Below are 15,561 nucleotides of genomic sequence, written 5' to 3'. Positions count from 1 at the left end.
GTGATAGATAGATTGCTTCTGAAATGTGAAATGTTACCAGAGTGTTTCAAATCTGTTTTTCTTTTTGGGGGGCAGGGAGGAGGGATGATGGTAAGTAATGGGTTTTTGTTTTTTTTTTAGAAAGTGAAGTCTTTAATACACTTAGCATCCAGATAATTCTCCTCAACTCATTTTTTTCTTTTAATAAAGTATTTTATTTATTTTTTCCCGTTTCAGATTTTTCTCCCTCCCTCCCCCTTCCCCTAGACAGCAGGTAATCTGATATAGGTTACATATATATATATATACACACATAATAACATTAGTCCTATTTCTGCATTAGTCATGTTATAAGAGAAAAAATCAGAGCAATGATGAAAAACCTCAAAATAGAAAAAACAACAGCACCAAAAACAAAAGAAATAGTATGGTTCATTCAGCATCTATACTCCACAGTTCTTTTTTTTTTCCCTGGATTTGGAGATCCTCCTCCATCATGAGTTCCCTGGAACCCTTCTGTACCATTGCATTGGTGAGAAGAATATAGTCCATCACAGTAGATCAACACTCAATGTTGATGATACTGTGTACAATGTTCTTCTGGTTCTGCTCATCGCACTCATCATCAGCCCACGCAAGACCCTCCAGGTTGCTCTGAACTCCTCCTCCTCATCGTTTCTTACAGCACAATAGTATTCCATTGTATTCATATACCACAACTTGTCCAGCCATTCCCCAACTGATGGGCATCCCCTCAACTTCCAATTCCTTGCCATCACATAAAGAGCAGCTATAAATATTTTTGTACATGTGGGTCCTTTTCCCCTTTCCATGATCTCTTTGGGAAAAAGACCCAAAAGTGGTATTGCTGGGTCAAAGGGTATGCACATCTTTATTGCCCTTTGGGCATAATTCCAAATTGCTCTCCAGAATGGTTGGATCAGTTCACAGTTCCACCAACAATGCATTAGTGTTCCAATTTTTCCACAGCTTCTCCAACATTTATTATTTTCCTTTTTTTGTCATTTTAGGCAATCTGATAGGTGTCAGGTGGTACTTCAGAGTTGTTTTAATTTGCATCTCTCTAATCATTAGAGATTTAGAGCATTTTTTCATATGGGAATAGATAGCTTTGATTTCTTCATCAGAAAACTGCCTGTTCATATCCTTTGACCATTTCTCAATTGGAGAATGACTTGGATTCTTATAAATTTGATTTAGTTCCCTATATATTTTAGAGATGAGGCCTTTATCAGAAGTACTGGCCTCAAAAATTGTTTCCCAGCTTTCTGTCTCCCTTCTAATTTTGGATGCATTGCTTCTGTTTATACAAAAACCTTTTAATTTAATGTAATCAAAATAATCCATTTTGCATTTTATAATATTCTCTATCTCTTGTTTGATCATAAACTGTTTTCCTTTCCAAAGATCTGAAAGGTAGACTATTCCTTTCTCTCCTAATTTACGTATGGTATCACCTCTTATGTCTAAATCATGTATCCATTTTGACCTTATTTTAGTATAAGGTGTAAGATGTTGGTCTATGCCTAATTTCTGCCATACTATCTTCCAGTTTTCCCAGCAGTTTTTGTCAAATACTGAGTTCCTATCCCAGAAGCTGGAGTCTTTGGGTTTATCAAACACTACATTACTAGTGTCATTTACTACTGTGTTTCCTGTGCCTAGCCTATTCCATTGATCCTCCACTCTATTTCTTAGCCAGTACCAGATAGTTTTGATGACTGCCGCTTTACAGTAAAGCTCTAGGTTTGGTACCACTAACCTACCTTCCTGTGCATTTTTTTTCATTATTTCCCTCGATATTCTTGATTTTTTGTTTTTCCAGATGAATTTTGTTATTATTTTTTCTAGCTCTATAAAATAATTTTTAGGTAGTCTGATTGGTATGGCACTGAATAAGTAAATTAATTTAGGTAGAATTGTCATTTTTACTATATTAGCTCTGCCTATCCATGAGCAATTGATATCTTTCCAATTATTTAGATCTGATTTGATTTGTGTGAAGAGTGTTTGGTAATTGTGTTCATAGAGTTCCTGGGTTTGTCTTGGCAAATAGACTCCCAAATATTTTATATTATCTACCGTTACTTTAAATGGAATTTCCCTTTCTATCTCTTGCTGCTGGACTTTGTTGGTCTGCTCATGATGATTTATGTGGATTTATTTTATATCCTGCTACTTTGCTAAAGTTGTTAATTGTTTCAAGTAATTTTTGAGTTGTTTCTCTAGGATTCTTTAAGTATACCATCATATCATCTGCAAAGAGTGATAGTTTTGTTTCCTCCTTGCCTATTCTAATTCCTTTAATTCCTTTTTCTTCTCTGATTGCTAAAGCTAACATTTCTAGTGCAACATTAAATAATAGAGGTGATAATGGACATCCCTGTTACACCTCTGATCTTATTGGGAAGGCCTCTAATTTATCTCCATTGCATATAATGCTTGCTGAAGGTTTTAGGTAGATATTGTTTATTATTTTAAGGAAAGCTCCACCTATTCCTAAGCTCTCTAGTGTTTTTATTAGGAATGGGTGCTGTATTTTGTCAAAAGCTTTCTCTGCATCTATTGAGATAATCATATGATTTGGGTTAGTTTTCTTATTGATGTGGTTGATTATGTTAATAGTTTTCCTAATGTTGAACCAGCCCTGCGAGGTAATGAATTTTTCATTCTCATTAGTGAGAATAAAACTGGTGCAAAATAATTACCTTAAGATAATTTTTGTCATGAGAAACACGAATCTTATTGCCTTAAGAGATATTGGTGGAATTTTACAGACACTGTGGAGTTACAAGGGACTTCAGAACCATCGAGTCTGACTAAACAAAAAGCTTCTCTATTCCATATGTGTCTCTATAGTCTCTATAACGTGTCCCACAAATGGCCATCTAGCCTTTTCTTGAAGACCTCTAGTGAGGGGGGGAATATATGACCTCATAAAGCCACCAAACCGTTCTGTTTTGGGGAAGCTATAATTATTAGGAATTTTTTCTTATATCAAGTGTAAATCTGCTTTTTTCTACTCATTATTCCCAGTTCTGCCTTCTTGGAGAAAGGAGAAATAGTTGTTTTTTTTATCCTTTTCTACATGACAGCTCTTGAATGTGCCCTTGAGTCTTCTCTTCTCCAGACTAAATATTCTCCGTTTCTTTAGTCAGTTGTCTTATGATCCTCTGATATATATTCTGGTTGTGCTTAGGATAGCGAACACACTGGGTTACAGAGGCAGGATCCAAAAATAGATTGACAGGCTGGAATATTGGGTGGAATCTAATAAGAATGGGTTAAAAAAATAAGCCTTCAAAGTATAAGATCTTAAAGGCATAGCTAAACAGCAGTTTGTCTGAAAAAGATCTGGAGGTTTTTTTAAAAATACTACAAGCTTTGTATGAGTCAGTAGTAACCGTCTTGGCTGGACTACGAGAAGCACAGTATCCAGTACAAAGGAGGTGACAGTGCTTGTTGTGTTCTGTCCAGAGGGCTTTGTTATCATGATGTAAGTATCTTGGTTGACAAAACAGAGAATGTTTACCCTGAAGAACATAAAACTTGGAGGGAGGGGACGTGATAGGTGTCACATATTGGAGAAAAGGGCTGTCACACAGAAGAGAGACTAGACTAGTCTTCAGCTAGAGGCAATGGGCCCAAATGGCAGAGTGGTGGATATAGACTGAAAGGCAAAGAAAACCTTCCTAACAAAACTACCCAGAAGGGACGGACACTCTACCATGGACAGCTTCAAATAGAAGTTGGGTGACCACTTGTTAGGTAGCTTGTTGAGGGGATTCTTGTTCAGGTGCAGTTTGGATTAGATGACCTTTGAGGTCCCTTTCAACACTTAGATTCTAATTTTGATGATACTTTCCAGCTTATGGGTAGATAAAATGAAAATATTTGTGAAGCACTTTGCAAACCTTAAAGTGAAATATAAATGCTAGCTGTTATTATTATTATTATTATTATCAATATCCTTTCTAGATGTGGTATCCTTAACTGAATATGATATTTCAGAGGATTCCCTACAGATAGCTTCTTTAATGCTATTTATTTCAGTAGTGTAGGAAATATTTTTATAAATATTAATCTTGGATTATGTCTGTCATGTAAGTATTATAAATCACATTATATTGTTTTGTGCAGAATGATTCCTTCCTTCATTTTTTTTTAAGTTAGAAAGGATGGGAATATATGAAAATTTTTAGCTTAGTGTGATTTCTTTTGTCACTAAATCTCCCTCCATTTGTCTCTCTCTTTCTCTATGGCAGAATATCTTAGAAACAAGTTATTAAATGTTTTACAAAATTTATTATTAGATATTAAGCACACAAAGAAGCTCATTCACTGAACATGTTAATTTTTCCCTAAAACGTTGGTTTGACATTTAATACACCTACCTTCAACTTTCCTGCAAGTCTCAAACTGAATGATACATTGTTTTAGCATGTAATTAAAATATGCCAAATGAGTTTGTAAGATTATGATTAATGTGGAACCTAATATGTTATCATAAATATGTGTGCAGGCTACACCAACACTGCTTAGAAGATTTGGATCTCAGCTCATCAAGTCATCTGTGTTATCAGCCACAACTTCACTTCGTGTATTAGCCCTTGGTGGTGAAGCATTCCCATCATTGAGTGTTCTCAGAAGCTGGAGGGAAGAAGGCAATAAAACTCAAATATTTAATATCTATGGTATCACAGAAGTATCCGCCTGGGCAACATGTTACAGGATTCCGGAAGAGGATCTTGGCTCCACTCTGGGGTGAGGGCTGTGATTTGGTCATGGATTGGGGAGGTAGCATTTTCTCAAGATCTCAGAAGCAATGATACTTTATTTTTTTTAACTTTAGATATTTTGATAGATGTGGTTATAATGATGGCAGAGAGCATTCCACCTGGGATAGTGAGTTGGGAATCCAAAATATTTTTTCTTTTCATTGGGCCTTGGCTTATTAGTGTATTAACACCCACTTGAGGTGTCTGTATATTGATAGATTTCTAAGCCTTCTCTGTCCATGGCAAGGTAGCTTTCCCACTTTATAAGATACATTATGAATTTATGTTATCTAACTTTCATGGGGTCCTAATTATAGCAAGGCAATCCTTTCATTCTTTTCTAATTGTTTCCTAGCTCATTCCCTACAAAAGCTTTTCTAAACCTTCTCTTACCTCTTTAGCCTTGAATACCACCTCCTTAATAATCCCTGTCCTCCTCACCCGAGGGACCTTTGCTCTTATTTACTAAGAAAATTGAGGCTATTCGACATTACTAGTTCTTTTCCCCATCTCAAAATAATGGTGGTAATATTAGCTAACATTCACAAAAGTGCCTGCAATGTGCCAGGCTCTGTGCTAAGTGCTTTTATTCCCATTTTATAGAAGAGGAAACTGAGGCAAATAGAGATTAAGTGACTTGCTCAGGGTAACACAGTAAGTGTCTGACACTGGATTAGAACTCTGGTCTTCCTGACTCCAGGTCCTGTGCTCTATACACTACACCACCTAGCTGCTGTGACATTATAGTCTCTCCTTCTCTCAGTTTCTAACAATGAATGACTTGTCCTTGCTAATTCAAATGCTTTTCCATATGCCCTTGATCCCAACCCCTTCCATTTTCTCCAACAGGAAGATTTTAACCTCAATCACCCTCTCCCCCACCCAACCCCCCTTGTGTTTCTCTCCTTTTTCCTTTCTTCCTCATTTCTCCTCACCTTCTTACTGCCTTTAAACATCCTGTTCCTATCCTTAAAAAAAGAAAACAAATCCTTATGTAGACTTTATCATACCCACAAAAGATTATCCTTTATCGCTCCTCCCTTTTTCAGACAAGCTCCAGGAAAAAACCAAAACTATCTATACTCAGCTGTCTGCATTTTCCCTTTTCTTATTCCTCAGTCTTTTACATTCTGGCTTCTCACCTCATCACTCAACTGAGGCTTTTCTAACGTTTTCTTTGTTTGTTTGTTTGTTTGTTTTTTTTTGCGGGGCAGTGGGGGTTAAGTGACTTGCCCAGGGTCACACAGCTAGTAAGTGTTAAGTGTCTGAGGCTGGATTTGAACTCAGGTCCTCCTGAATCCAGGGCCAGCGCTTTAACCACTGCGCCATCTAGCTGCCCCTCTAATGTTTTCTTAATTTTGCAATCTAGTGGTTGTTTTTTAGTCCTCATCCTTCTCAGCCTGTTTATTGCACTAAATATTGTTAACCACCTTATGCTGGAGAGTCTTTCCTCTCTGGGCTTATGTGACATTCTCCTCTTTTGAAGCTTCTACCTGTTTAGGTGCAGTCTTGTTGGATCATTGAGCAGACTTTGCTGTTACTTAAAGTTCGGTCCTAGACCCCTCTCTTCTCTCTATCCTCACTCCCTCTCAGTGACCTCATCAGCTCCCAGGGGGTTAATCATTATCATTAAGTAAATGGCTTACAGATCTTTATATCCAGACCCCAGAACTCCCCTCAATCCTGCATCACTAATTGTCTATCAGACATTTCAAGATGAAAGTCCCTTGCTTAAATTCAACATGTCCAGAACTAAAGTCATTATCTCTTTCCCCGGAGCCTACTCCCTTACAAATTTACTTATTTCTGTCAAAGGTACCACCATTCTTTCAGTTTCCTAAATTTGTAACCACAGCATATCCACTCTAACTCTTTTACCCCGTATATCTAGTAAAAGTTCCTAACCCTTCCCATCTCTGCTTACATATCACTACTCAAATAGCTACCACTTTAGTTGAGGTCTTCATCATCTCTTGTCTAGATTATTGTCATGGGCTCCTAATTGGTATTTCTCCCTCAAGTTTCCCCACTTCACTTCATTCTCCTGCTGCTGTCAAAATGACTTTCCTTACAGGTAGGTCTGACCATGTGACACCTCTACTCAATAAACTCCTGCAGCTTCTTTTCTGTTTTTATTTTGAGCTCCACAGACCCCTGATGGGTTTATGGATAGATTTAAGGGTATCTTTGAACTTACATGAGGGAAAAAAAAATACATCTTTATTTTCCACTAGCTTCTAAATGAAATTTAGCATTTCCTTTAAATATACATTTTTTAAAATAAAACATTCTGAGAAGGGGTCCATAGGCTTTCTCAGACATCAAAGGTGTCATGACATACAAAAAGGTTAACCCCAGCTCTAAAATCAAATAGAAGCTTCTCTATTCAGCTTTTCAAGCCCTTCATAACCTTGTCCCAACCTGTCTTTCTAGCTTCATTACTCCTCTTCAAATGCTCTGCAATTCAGCATTTTCTGTTCTTTACACATAACACTACATTTCCTGTCTTGGTGCCTTTCCAGTGGCTCTCCCCCATATCTGGAATGCTCTCTGTTCTAGACTTAGGGCTCACATATCACCTACATGAAGCCTTTGCTGTAAACTGTTAGTGCCTTCCTCAAAACAGGTTTCAGTTTCTTTGTACTTGTTGTCTTTCTATTTATTCTGTATATATCATCTTCTTGTTTTCCCTAACCACACCGCCCCAGTGAATAAGGACTGTTGTATTCATTATATTTGTATCCCTAGTGCTCAGCACATAGTAAGCACTTAAATACTTGATGATTGATTGACTGACTGATTTTAGTCAGCAGCTTTTGAATTATACCTAAAGTTCTTTATTTGAAACTATGTGATTTAAATATATTGAAAAATGTTCTGTTCAAAGAAAACATTTTAAATCTTTCTGGGGGGCTTTGGGTTATGTTTTTGCAGAGTTGAGTCCCCTGTGCAATTGGGATCTCCACTGCTCGGAACAGTAGTCGAAGTCAGAGACACAAATGGTTTGACAGTTCAAGAAGGCGAAGGCCAAGTTTTTTTAGGTTCTTTTATGTTTATTTGTTGATTGGGAATAATTATTTTAAAGAAACAATGAATAGCAAAACACAATTCCAATGTTTTTCAGTAATTTATAGAGATTTTTAGCAAAGATAAATCTAAAATGTCTTCTCTCCCTGGGCATAAAACACAAAGGAGGTTTCTGGGATTATTTCAACTAAAAGCATTAAATCGCTTACAAAATTCTTGAGGGCTTGCATAAAAATCATTCAGAAGATACCAATTTAGACCTTGATAGATAAATTTATAGCCAAAATATTTGCGACCTTTCTCCTGTTAAATTCTGTGCTTTAAAGGTCAAAGAAACACCATAGAGTTAACTTCAGTGAAATTTTGCCTTTTCCGTTTTCTTAAAAGCAGAGGGGACTTTTTATTTTTCTGGATTAGAGTAGGTCTTCCCTTTTAATGTAACTATCCAGTGCATCAAAATGACCTTTAGTATGTTAGCCATTGATCTCTCTCTCTCTCTCTCTCTCTCTCTCTCTCTCTCTCTCTCTCTCTCTCTCTCTCTTTAGCTTTCTCTATCTTAATATCTATATATCTTTACCAAGTCTACCTAATCTGACCTTACTAATTAATATAAGATAAGACATCTTAAAATATTTTTCCAACTGATATACTTGTGGTTCTATTTTGTGGAGGTGGTGAGAAGCGGGTATGTTTTCTTGATGATGAAATAATTCTACCTTTTGGCACAATGAGAGCAACTGGTGATTTTGTTACTGTGAAAGACGAAACAATGTTTTTCTTGGGGCGGCAAGACAGTCAAATTAAACGTCATGGCAAACGTGTTAATATTGAATGTGTACAGCAGGTAGGATTTTTAACTCTTATGAATGTAGTTATATATGCACGTGATTATCTTTTTATTTGCAGATACTACCACTATTGTGGGTCAGCAAGAACTCAAAGTTGTTTTTTTTAAGTTTTCCCATGTTACATTGAATCAATAATGTATTATATATATATGCATTTTTCTATATCCCTTGTTTAAAACACCCCAGAAATATTAGATATTTTTTAAACATACCACTGACAGAATGGAGCATCTTTAACTCCAAAATGTTTTATTCTTAGATGCCTAATTGAATATTATCATAATCAAATAATTTTTGTTGAGAGCTTAGTGCAGTAGCCTTACTTTTTGATATATTTTGATGCCAAGTGATTTAAATACAGTAACTACTTAGTTATAGAAGTACTGCCCCAGTACCCCATAATGATGTGGAATAAGGCTCTGTGTTAACAGATTACCTACCATGGTGGAAAGGTTTTAAGCAGGTGCTATCATGGTGGAAAACTTTTGAGAATGGGCCAAGTGTGTGTCTTTCATCCAAGTACTGACCTTAGCTGAGATTAGGGGGGCTCATTCAAGTGTTCTCAGTGTAAAATGGGACAATGATATTTTCATTACCTACTTCCCATAGTTATGAGGGGAAAAGAAAGTGTTCTGCAAAGTGCTATGTCACAGCTCTCGTTACCATTGGAAGTTTGGCTAGCAACTGTTTTGGATATTGCAATTCATGCAGACTCTCTTTTAAGGCATGGAGGGGTTGTGATCTACAGTGGTAGAGAGAGAACCTGCATTATCATAATCAGTGACCTTTTGAAGTCCTGAAGCAATTTCTACTTAGGTTCTTAAAATGGATTGGTTTGTCTTCAGATGTGGGGAATTTATATCCTCAAGAGCTCAAATTTCAAATTATCTTCCCAGTTAATCAAGATAATCTCTTTTGCTATAGGTTGCTGAAGGAATTTCTCAGGTAGAATCCTGTGCAGTTATATGGTATCGTCAGGAAAGATTAATTCTGTTTGTGGTGACCAAAGATGGTTTAGTGAAGGATGGTATTTTAGGAGAACTTCAAAAACATATTCCAAGTTATGCAGTCCCAGATGATGTCATGGTGATTGAAGCCTTACCATTTACATCTCATGGTAAATTGCAGTGTTGTGTTTTTTTTTAAAACAAATGTTCAGTGTGAGATAATGCTATGTAGTTTAGAACAAGTTTTGAATCTTTTGCTTATGATATTTAAGAAGCAGTACCATTTCTTATAAATTAATTTAGTGAGGGGCAGCTAGGTGGCACTGGATAAAGTGGATAAAGCACTGGCCCTGGATTCAGGAAGACCTGAGTTCAAATATGGCTCCAGATACTTGACACTTACTAGCTGTGTGACTTTGGGCAAGTCACTTAACCCTCACTGCCCTGCCCCTCCCCCTAATTTAATTAATTAATTTAGTAATTCATTCTGATTAACTCTCTGCTATGTTGTTTAGTAAGTGTGGTGTTGAAGCCAGTATAATTAAATCATTACCTATGAAAAATAGTTATATCATGGAGTTTCTAGGATTTAAAATGAAAAAATATATTTTTATGTTGTGATCACTTAAGATAATCTTTGAGCTGAAACAAAAAACTTTTTTTTTTATGAAGGCAAAATCGATGTGTCTGAGTTAACCAAGATTTACTTTAACTACATAAATTTGAAGTCTAATAGTAACCTCAAAGGAAAAGAGGAACTATGGGAAAGATTACAATACTTATGGAAGGTAGTATTTTTAAGTTGCTTATTATTGCATTGGTGTCATTTTACATGTGTCAAGAATTAAATACTTTTTACTAAGTATGACATGTTACTGGAGTTTGATTGCTGCATAACTATTTTGTAATATAGCTTATCTGTTAAGTTTGTGTGGCCAAGGAAAATTTATTTAGTTTGCCATAAATTATGATATATGCCTGCAATAGTAAGTAGCCAAGAATTGTCATGAGTGAAATGGGGTTGAACTTAACTTTTTGTGTTGCCTTTTCAAAAGGTAATCTGACAAAAGGATTCGTATACTCTTATTGGCACAGTGAAATATTAAAACATTCTATTTTTTCAAGTAGAGGCAATTTTTAGTGTCTTAATCTGTTTCCTAAAAGGTATTATGTCTCTTTTTTGTTATTGTTGAGTAAGAGGAGTAGTGAAGAAGGAAGAGGAAAATGTGGATGGAAGGGGTACGGCTGTGCTGCCCAACCCTCATTTCTCTGTTTTTACTTCTTCCAGACTAAATTTCATGCTGTTAATACTTAAAAGCCTCTAAATTACAGAATACTATAAAAATTTGGCCTCTTCATTATGAATTCTGGGTTTCATACTCTTTGTCCTGCTGAGACATCAGTATTGGTGGGAGCAGCATAAAAAAGAAACCAGGGTCTAGTGCTCATGAAAAAGTGACCTCTGTGTTCTCTCCTAGTTACTAATTTAAGATTTAAGATTTTAGGGGGACAGCTAGGTGGCGCAGTGCATAAAGCACTGGCCCTGGATTCAGGAGGACCTGAGTTCAAATCTGGCCTCAGACACTTGACACTTACTAGTTGTGTGACCCTGGGCAAGTCACTTAACCCTTATTGCCCCGAAAAACAAAACAAAAAAGATTTCAGATTTTAATAAGAAGTTGGTGACTTTGTTGAATAATAATGAATAATAATAACAACAAAAACTCACATTTCTGTATAATCACAGGATTCTTGATCTAGAAAGGGACATTTGAAGTCATAGGGTTATAGAATTAGAGTTATAGAAATCTCCAAGGTCTCTGGTCCAGCCTCCTCATTTTACAGGTAAGGCCCTGAAGGTTGAGTGACTTGCCCAAGGTCATGCTTGGAGTTGAAACTGTGTCCTCTGATTGCAAATCTAGCACTCTTGCCTTTCACCAGCTCGCAGCTGTTGCTTGCTTTAAAATTCACAAAGTGCTTTCCTCCAAACAATTGTGTATACACATAGCTGTTATTTTCTGAGAAGCTTGAAAGCTTGTGTGTGTGTTCAGTCAATCAACAAGAATTTCTTAAATATCTCATATCATTCATCTTCACCCATTCCATAACTAAAGACATATGTGGAGAATTCGGTTAGAGTTCAAAGGTGTTTTAAATGACAAGAATGTAGTTAACCATTGTCAGCTATACACAGGACATCTACAGCCAGATTTACTAGCTCTTTTTATGGGATAGAGAATGGGACTAGAGATGTGATTTATTTGGGCTTGAGAAGTTGTCTGGTGAAGAAACTTCCCTGTACACCTTCTCTGAAACGTAAAGCCTGAGAGAGTTGCCTAGAGCATAGCAAGGTTAAGGGACTTGCCCAGGGCCCACAGCCAGTATGTTTTCAAGGCAGGACTTGAACCCAGGTCTTTTTGGTTTTGAGGCTGGCTTGCTATCTACTACATTCATTTTATCTCTGGACCTATTTTTATTTTTACTTAAAATTGAGTAAGGAAAATTAAGCTTAAAGTATAGCATAAGAGATTTAGGGAGATTAGTGGTAATATAAATAAATGTTTGTAAAATATTAGGATGAGGGTTTTTTTTGTTTGTTTTTGGTGAGGCAATGGGGGTTAAGTGACTTGCCCAGGGTCACACAGCTAGTAAGTGTCAAGTGTCTGAGGCCGGATTTGAACTCAGGTCCTCCTGACTTCAGGCCTGGTGCTCTATCCACTGCACCACCTAGCTGCCCTGGATGAGATATTTTTTAAAATGTTTTTAATGCTTTTAATATTACTGTTCCTTCTCAAAGATTGTCCCCCACCTCTGACATGTGAACCATCCTTGTAACAAGGAATTGTATTTATTTATTTGTTTTTAGATCATAAAAGTATTTTATTATTTTCTAATCGAGGAATTATATTTAAACAAAAGAAATTAACATAAAGATAAAGTCCAACAATATACAGGGAGAGTTTTTAGGAGAACTTTTAGACTTGTGTTTCCTGGAGATTTTTGAAAATAGAATGAATTCAGATATTTGTATAGTCACGTGTGAAAAGGGAGAGAAACCCAATAATCTTTGAAGGATCCTTCTTACTTTGGATTCATGTGACATAGATGAAGGCAAGTATTTACTGTTTTATAGAAAGATAACTCATAACTTATGTCTTGTGGACCATGTAATTAATAAACCAAACATTGACATATTTCAGTTTTCTCCTTTGAGAAGGGGGAAACTAGTAAAGAGTTGCAAGTTTTGAAGATTTGGAGTGTATTAGTAGCAGAGCCAGCATAGAATGAAAACCTTCTTTATTAGTAACTAATAGATTTCTTTTGTTTTTTGGTGAGGCAGTTGGAGTTAAGTGACTTGCCCAGCTAGTAAGTGTTAAGTGTCTGAGGCCATATTTGAACTTAGGTCCGCCTGAATCCAGGGCTGGTGCTCTATCTATTGTGCCACCTAGCTGCCCCCAGTCAAATTTCTTAAAATTAAAAATATATCTGTTCGTGTATATGTGTGTGTGTGTGTGTGTGTGTGTGTGTGTACACACACATCCAAAACACTTTGGTACTTCTGCCTATGACGTTACTTAAGGTACACTTAATGCTTGCTGGACTTTGGTGTTATAGATTTTTTGTTGTTTAGTTGATTATTTTTCTTCCATCTTCTCTCCTGTAGTCATCTCTGAGACTTCTGGAAGATCCTTTGGAAGTTTCTAAAGATTCACTATTCCTTAGTAATGGTGGTGATTCCTTAAAGGCCCTTTGGTTCAATAATGAGATTGAACATCTGGTAGGTAGAGCGATACCCGGACTTCTAGAAGTTATTCTCAGTTGCTGCATCTTAGATATCTATAATCACATTCTCCAAGCAGTGTTTCCAGATGAAGATATACCACTCAGTAGGAGTTACTGCACAAAAAGAAAATTCAGTGTCATGAATAGAGGAGAAATAATTGGCAAATATGTAGATCAGAAGTCTGGAAGGCCTGTGAATTCTGGCAAAGAGCAAAATGCTTTTATTGCATTGAGCAGAGGAAATCAGATTTTGTTTGTCAATGTCTCTGAGTCTTTAAAGAATTCCCTAAGTATGAGACAGACAGGAACCAAGTTAGGAAAATATCCTTCAGCATCTTCTGATTTAATTTCATCTGAAGAGTCCAGTTTTATTAAAAATGTGACAAGTAAAAGCCCTTTACCAGTTACTGGGAAGATGGATGGTGCAGAAGAGATCAGCCCTGTGTCAAAAATTTCAGAAGATGAGACTTCCGTGAGAGCGTCTGAGAAAATAAAGTTATGTGTCAGGTGGAAGTCCAATACTGGCAAATGTGTGGATTCTTCACCTCTCATTGTAATATCACTTCTCAATCAATCATCTGCAACTGTCTACATTGGATCCCATTCTCACAGGATACAAGCAATCGATCTCTCTTCTGGGAAAGTGAAATGGGAACAGATCTTGGGAGATCGCATTGAATCCTCAGCTTGTCTCTCTCACTGTGGAAATTTCATTATAGTGGGTATGTTTTTGAACTTTGGATTTTTAGAAATGACACAAGAATAGGACAGCCGGGTTCACATTGATCCTAGGATTCACTCTGCTATTCCATTTTCCAGCAGCTTTTAGAGGAACCTCTGTGGTTGCTATCAGTAGCACATCTTATGTTAACATTTAAGGATTCTCTCACAATTTAGGTCCACCTGTTAGTCTTTGCCTAAGTCAAAAAGCATTTCTATTACATGAAATGGTCAGTGCATGGTTTTTTGGCCAGAGTGTCTGTGGCACCTTAGACATTCTAGAGGGCTTTGTGCCTTCCACAGTTCAGACTTTGAAGGAGAGCCAGCTTTTGAATTCTGACAGGATCTGTTGGGTCTGTGTATGTTGCTAGAATTCTGGATGATTTCCAGCATAATGTGGACTACCCTCATCAATTAATACAGGGTCTGAAAGCTATGGGACAGAGAATTTTAATAAAAATGGAAGATGTTGTGTTGTTTCAGATTGGAAACGATTATTAGCAGAGGATGGATCATTAAATAGTACATTTGGAAATGCTAATAAAAGTATTGGGGGTTTTTGGTGATTTCATTGGCATATTAAAGGAAGGGAACAAGTATTTATATATAGCACCTGTTAGGTGCCAGGCACTATGTGAAACCCTCTACAGATACTAACTCATTTGTGGTTTAGTGAACTCCCACTGAGGAAACTGCTGCTTTCAATGCAAATGGACAGCTGTTCTGCAGTTTATAGTCTGAGAGAGCATCCTTGGAATACTGAGCCCCAGTGAATCCAATATGTGTAGGAGGTCAGACTTGAACCCAGGTCTTCCTGACTCCAAGGCTCTATCTATATCCAGTAACCTACACAGTCTCTCTAGTTAAAAAAAAATGTTGCAGAACAATAATAAATTTGTTTTTTGTACAACTTATTTAAGACCATTGCTATCAGTCTTTTCTTGTTTTTCACAGTTGGGAAGAAGCAGATAGTTTCAGAATATTTCTTTGAACTTCTCTTCCTTAGATCTTGCTATGCTAGTTATATTTAAGTTACAATTTGGATGCTTCTTTATTGGAGACCTCTGTTTTTAAAACTCTAATGAAAAATTTTGTTATTGCAATTAGTCATTATCTGTTAGGTTTGGGAAGTAATTTTCAATATAACTTTGGAGAAATTTCTCATTACCTAACTGGGTCCTGTGAACTTACCTGATAAGGCAGTTGTCATGAAATAGTTTTGACCTCTTTATCTTAATACCTCTCCTCCCCTGCACTCCACAAGAAATCAGGGAACAGCATAGATTTCAGGGACTTAACCTTTCATAGTAAATAACTTAGCTGTTGGCATCAATAGTCAGTAGTACTGAACCTCAGAGTTCAAGCCTGACTTCATTTCTAGTTTAGAAATGATGGCAGTTTCAAGATTCCTAGCTTTTCTGTCATTTCTAACACAGAAGTGAGAGTCACAGTATGTTG

The 15,561-nt window shown here is 36.7% G+C and overlaps 1 protein-coding gene across 10 annotated transcripts in view; it reads left to right on the top strand.

Annotated features, from left to right (window-relative positions):
• AASDH (aminoadipate-semialdehyde dehydrogenase) overlaps positions 1-15,561 on the top strand; it is a 35,553-nt gene that overhangs the window by 13,229 nt on the left and 6,763 nt on the right. For 8 of the 10 annotated variants that reach the window (XM_043972675.1, XM_043972677.1, XM_043972673.1 and 5 more), the window contains 6 exons: positions 4,523-4,764; positions 7,713-7,819; positions 8,477-8,649; positions 9,578-9,770; positions 10,273-10,388; positions 13,265-14,105. In XM_043972675.1, the coding sequence (XP_043828610.1) occupies positions 4,523-4,764; positions 7,713-7,819; positions 8,477-8,649; positions 9,578-9,770; positions 10,273-10,388; positions 13,265-14,105 (1,672 nt within the window). Of the gene's footprint in view, positions 1-4,522; positions 4,765-7,712; positions 7,820-8,476; positions 8,650-9,577; positions 9,771-10,272; positions 10,389-13,264; positions 14,106-15,561 lie in introns of those variants that run through there. The other 2 variants (XM_043972681.1, XM_043972678.1) reach the window with 2 other exon arrangements.

The sequence above is a fragment of the Dromiciops gliroides genome, chromosome 6 (assembly GCF_019393635.1).
Source record: "Dromiciops gliroides isolate mDroGli1 chromosome 6, mDroGli1.pri, whole genome shotgun sequence".
Lineage (NCBI taxonomy): Eukaryota > Metazoa > Chordata > Mammalia > Microbiotheria > Microbiotheriidae > Dromiciops > Dromiciops gliroides.
The sequence above is the reverse complement of the archived record's forward strand: the minus strand, read 5'-3'. Positions and strand labels throughout refer to the sequence as shown.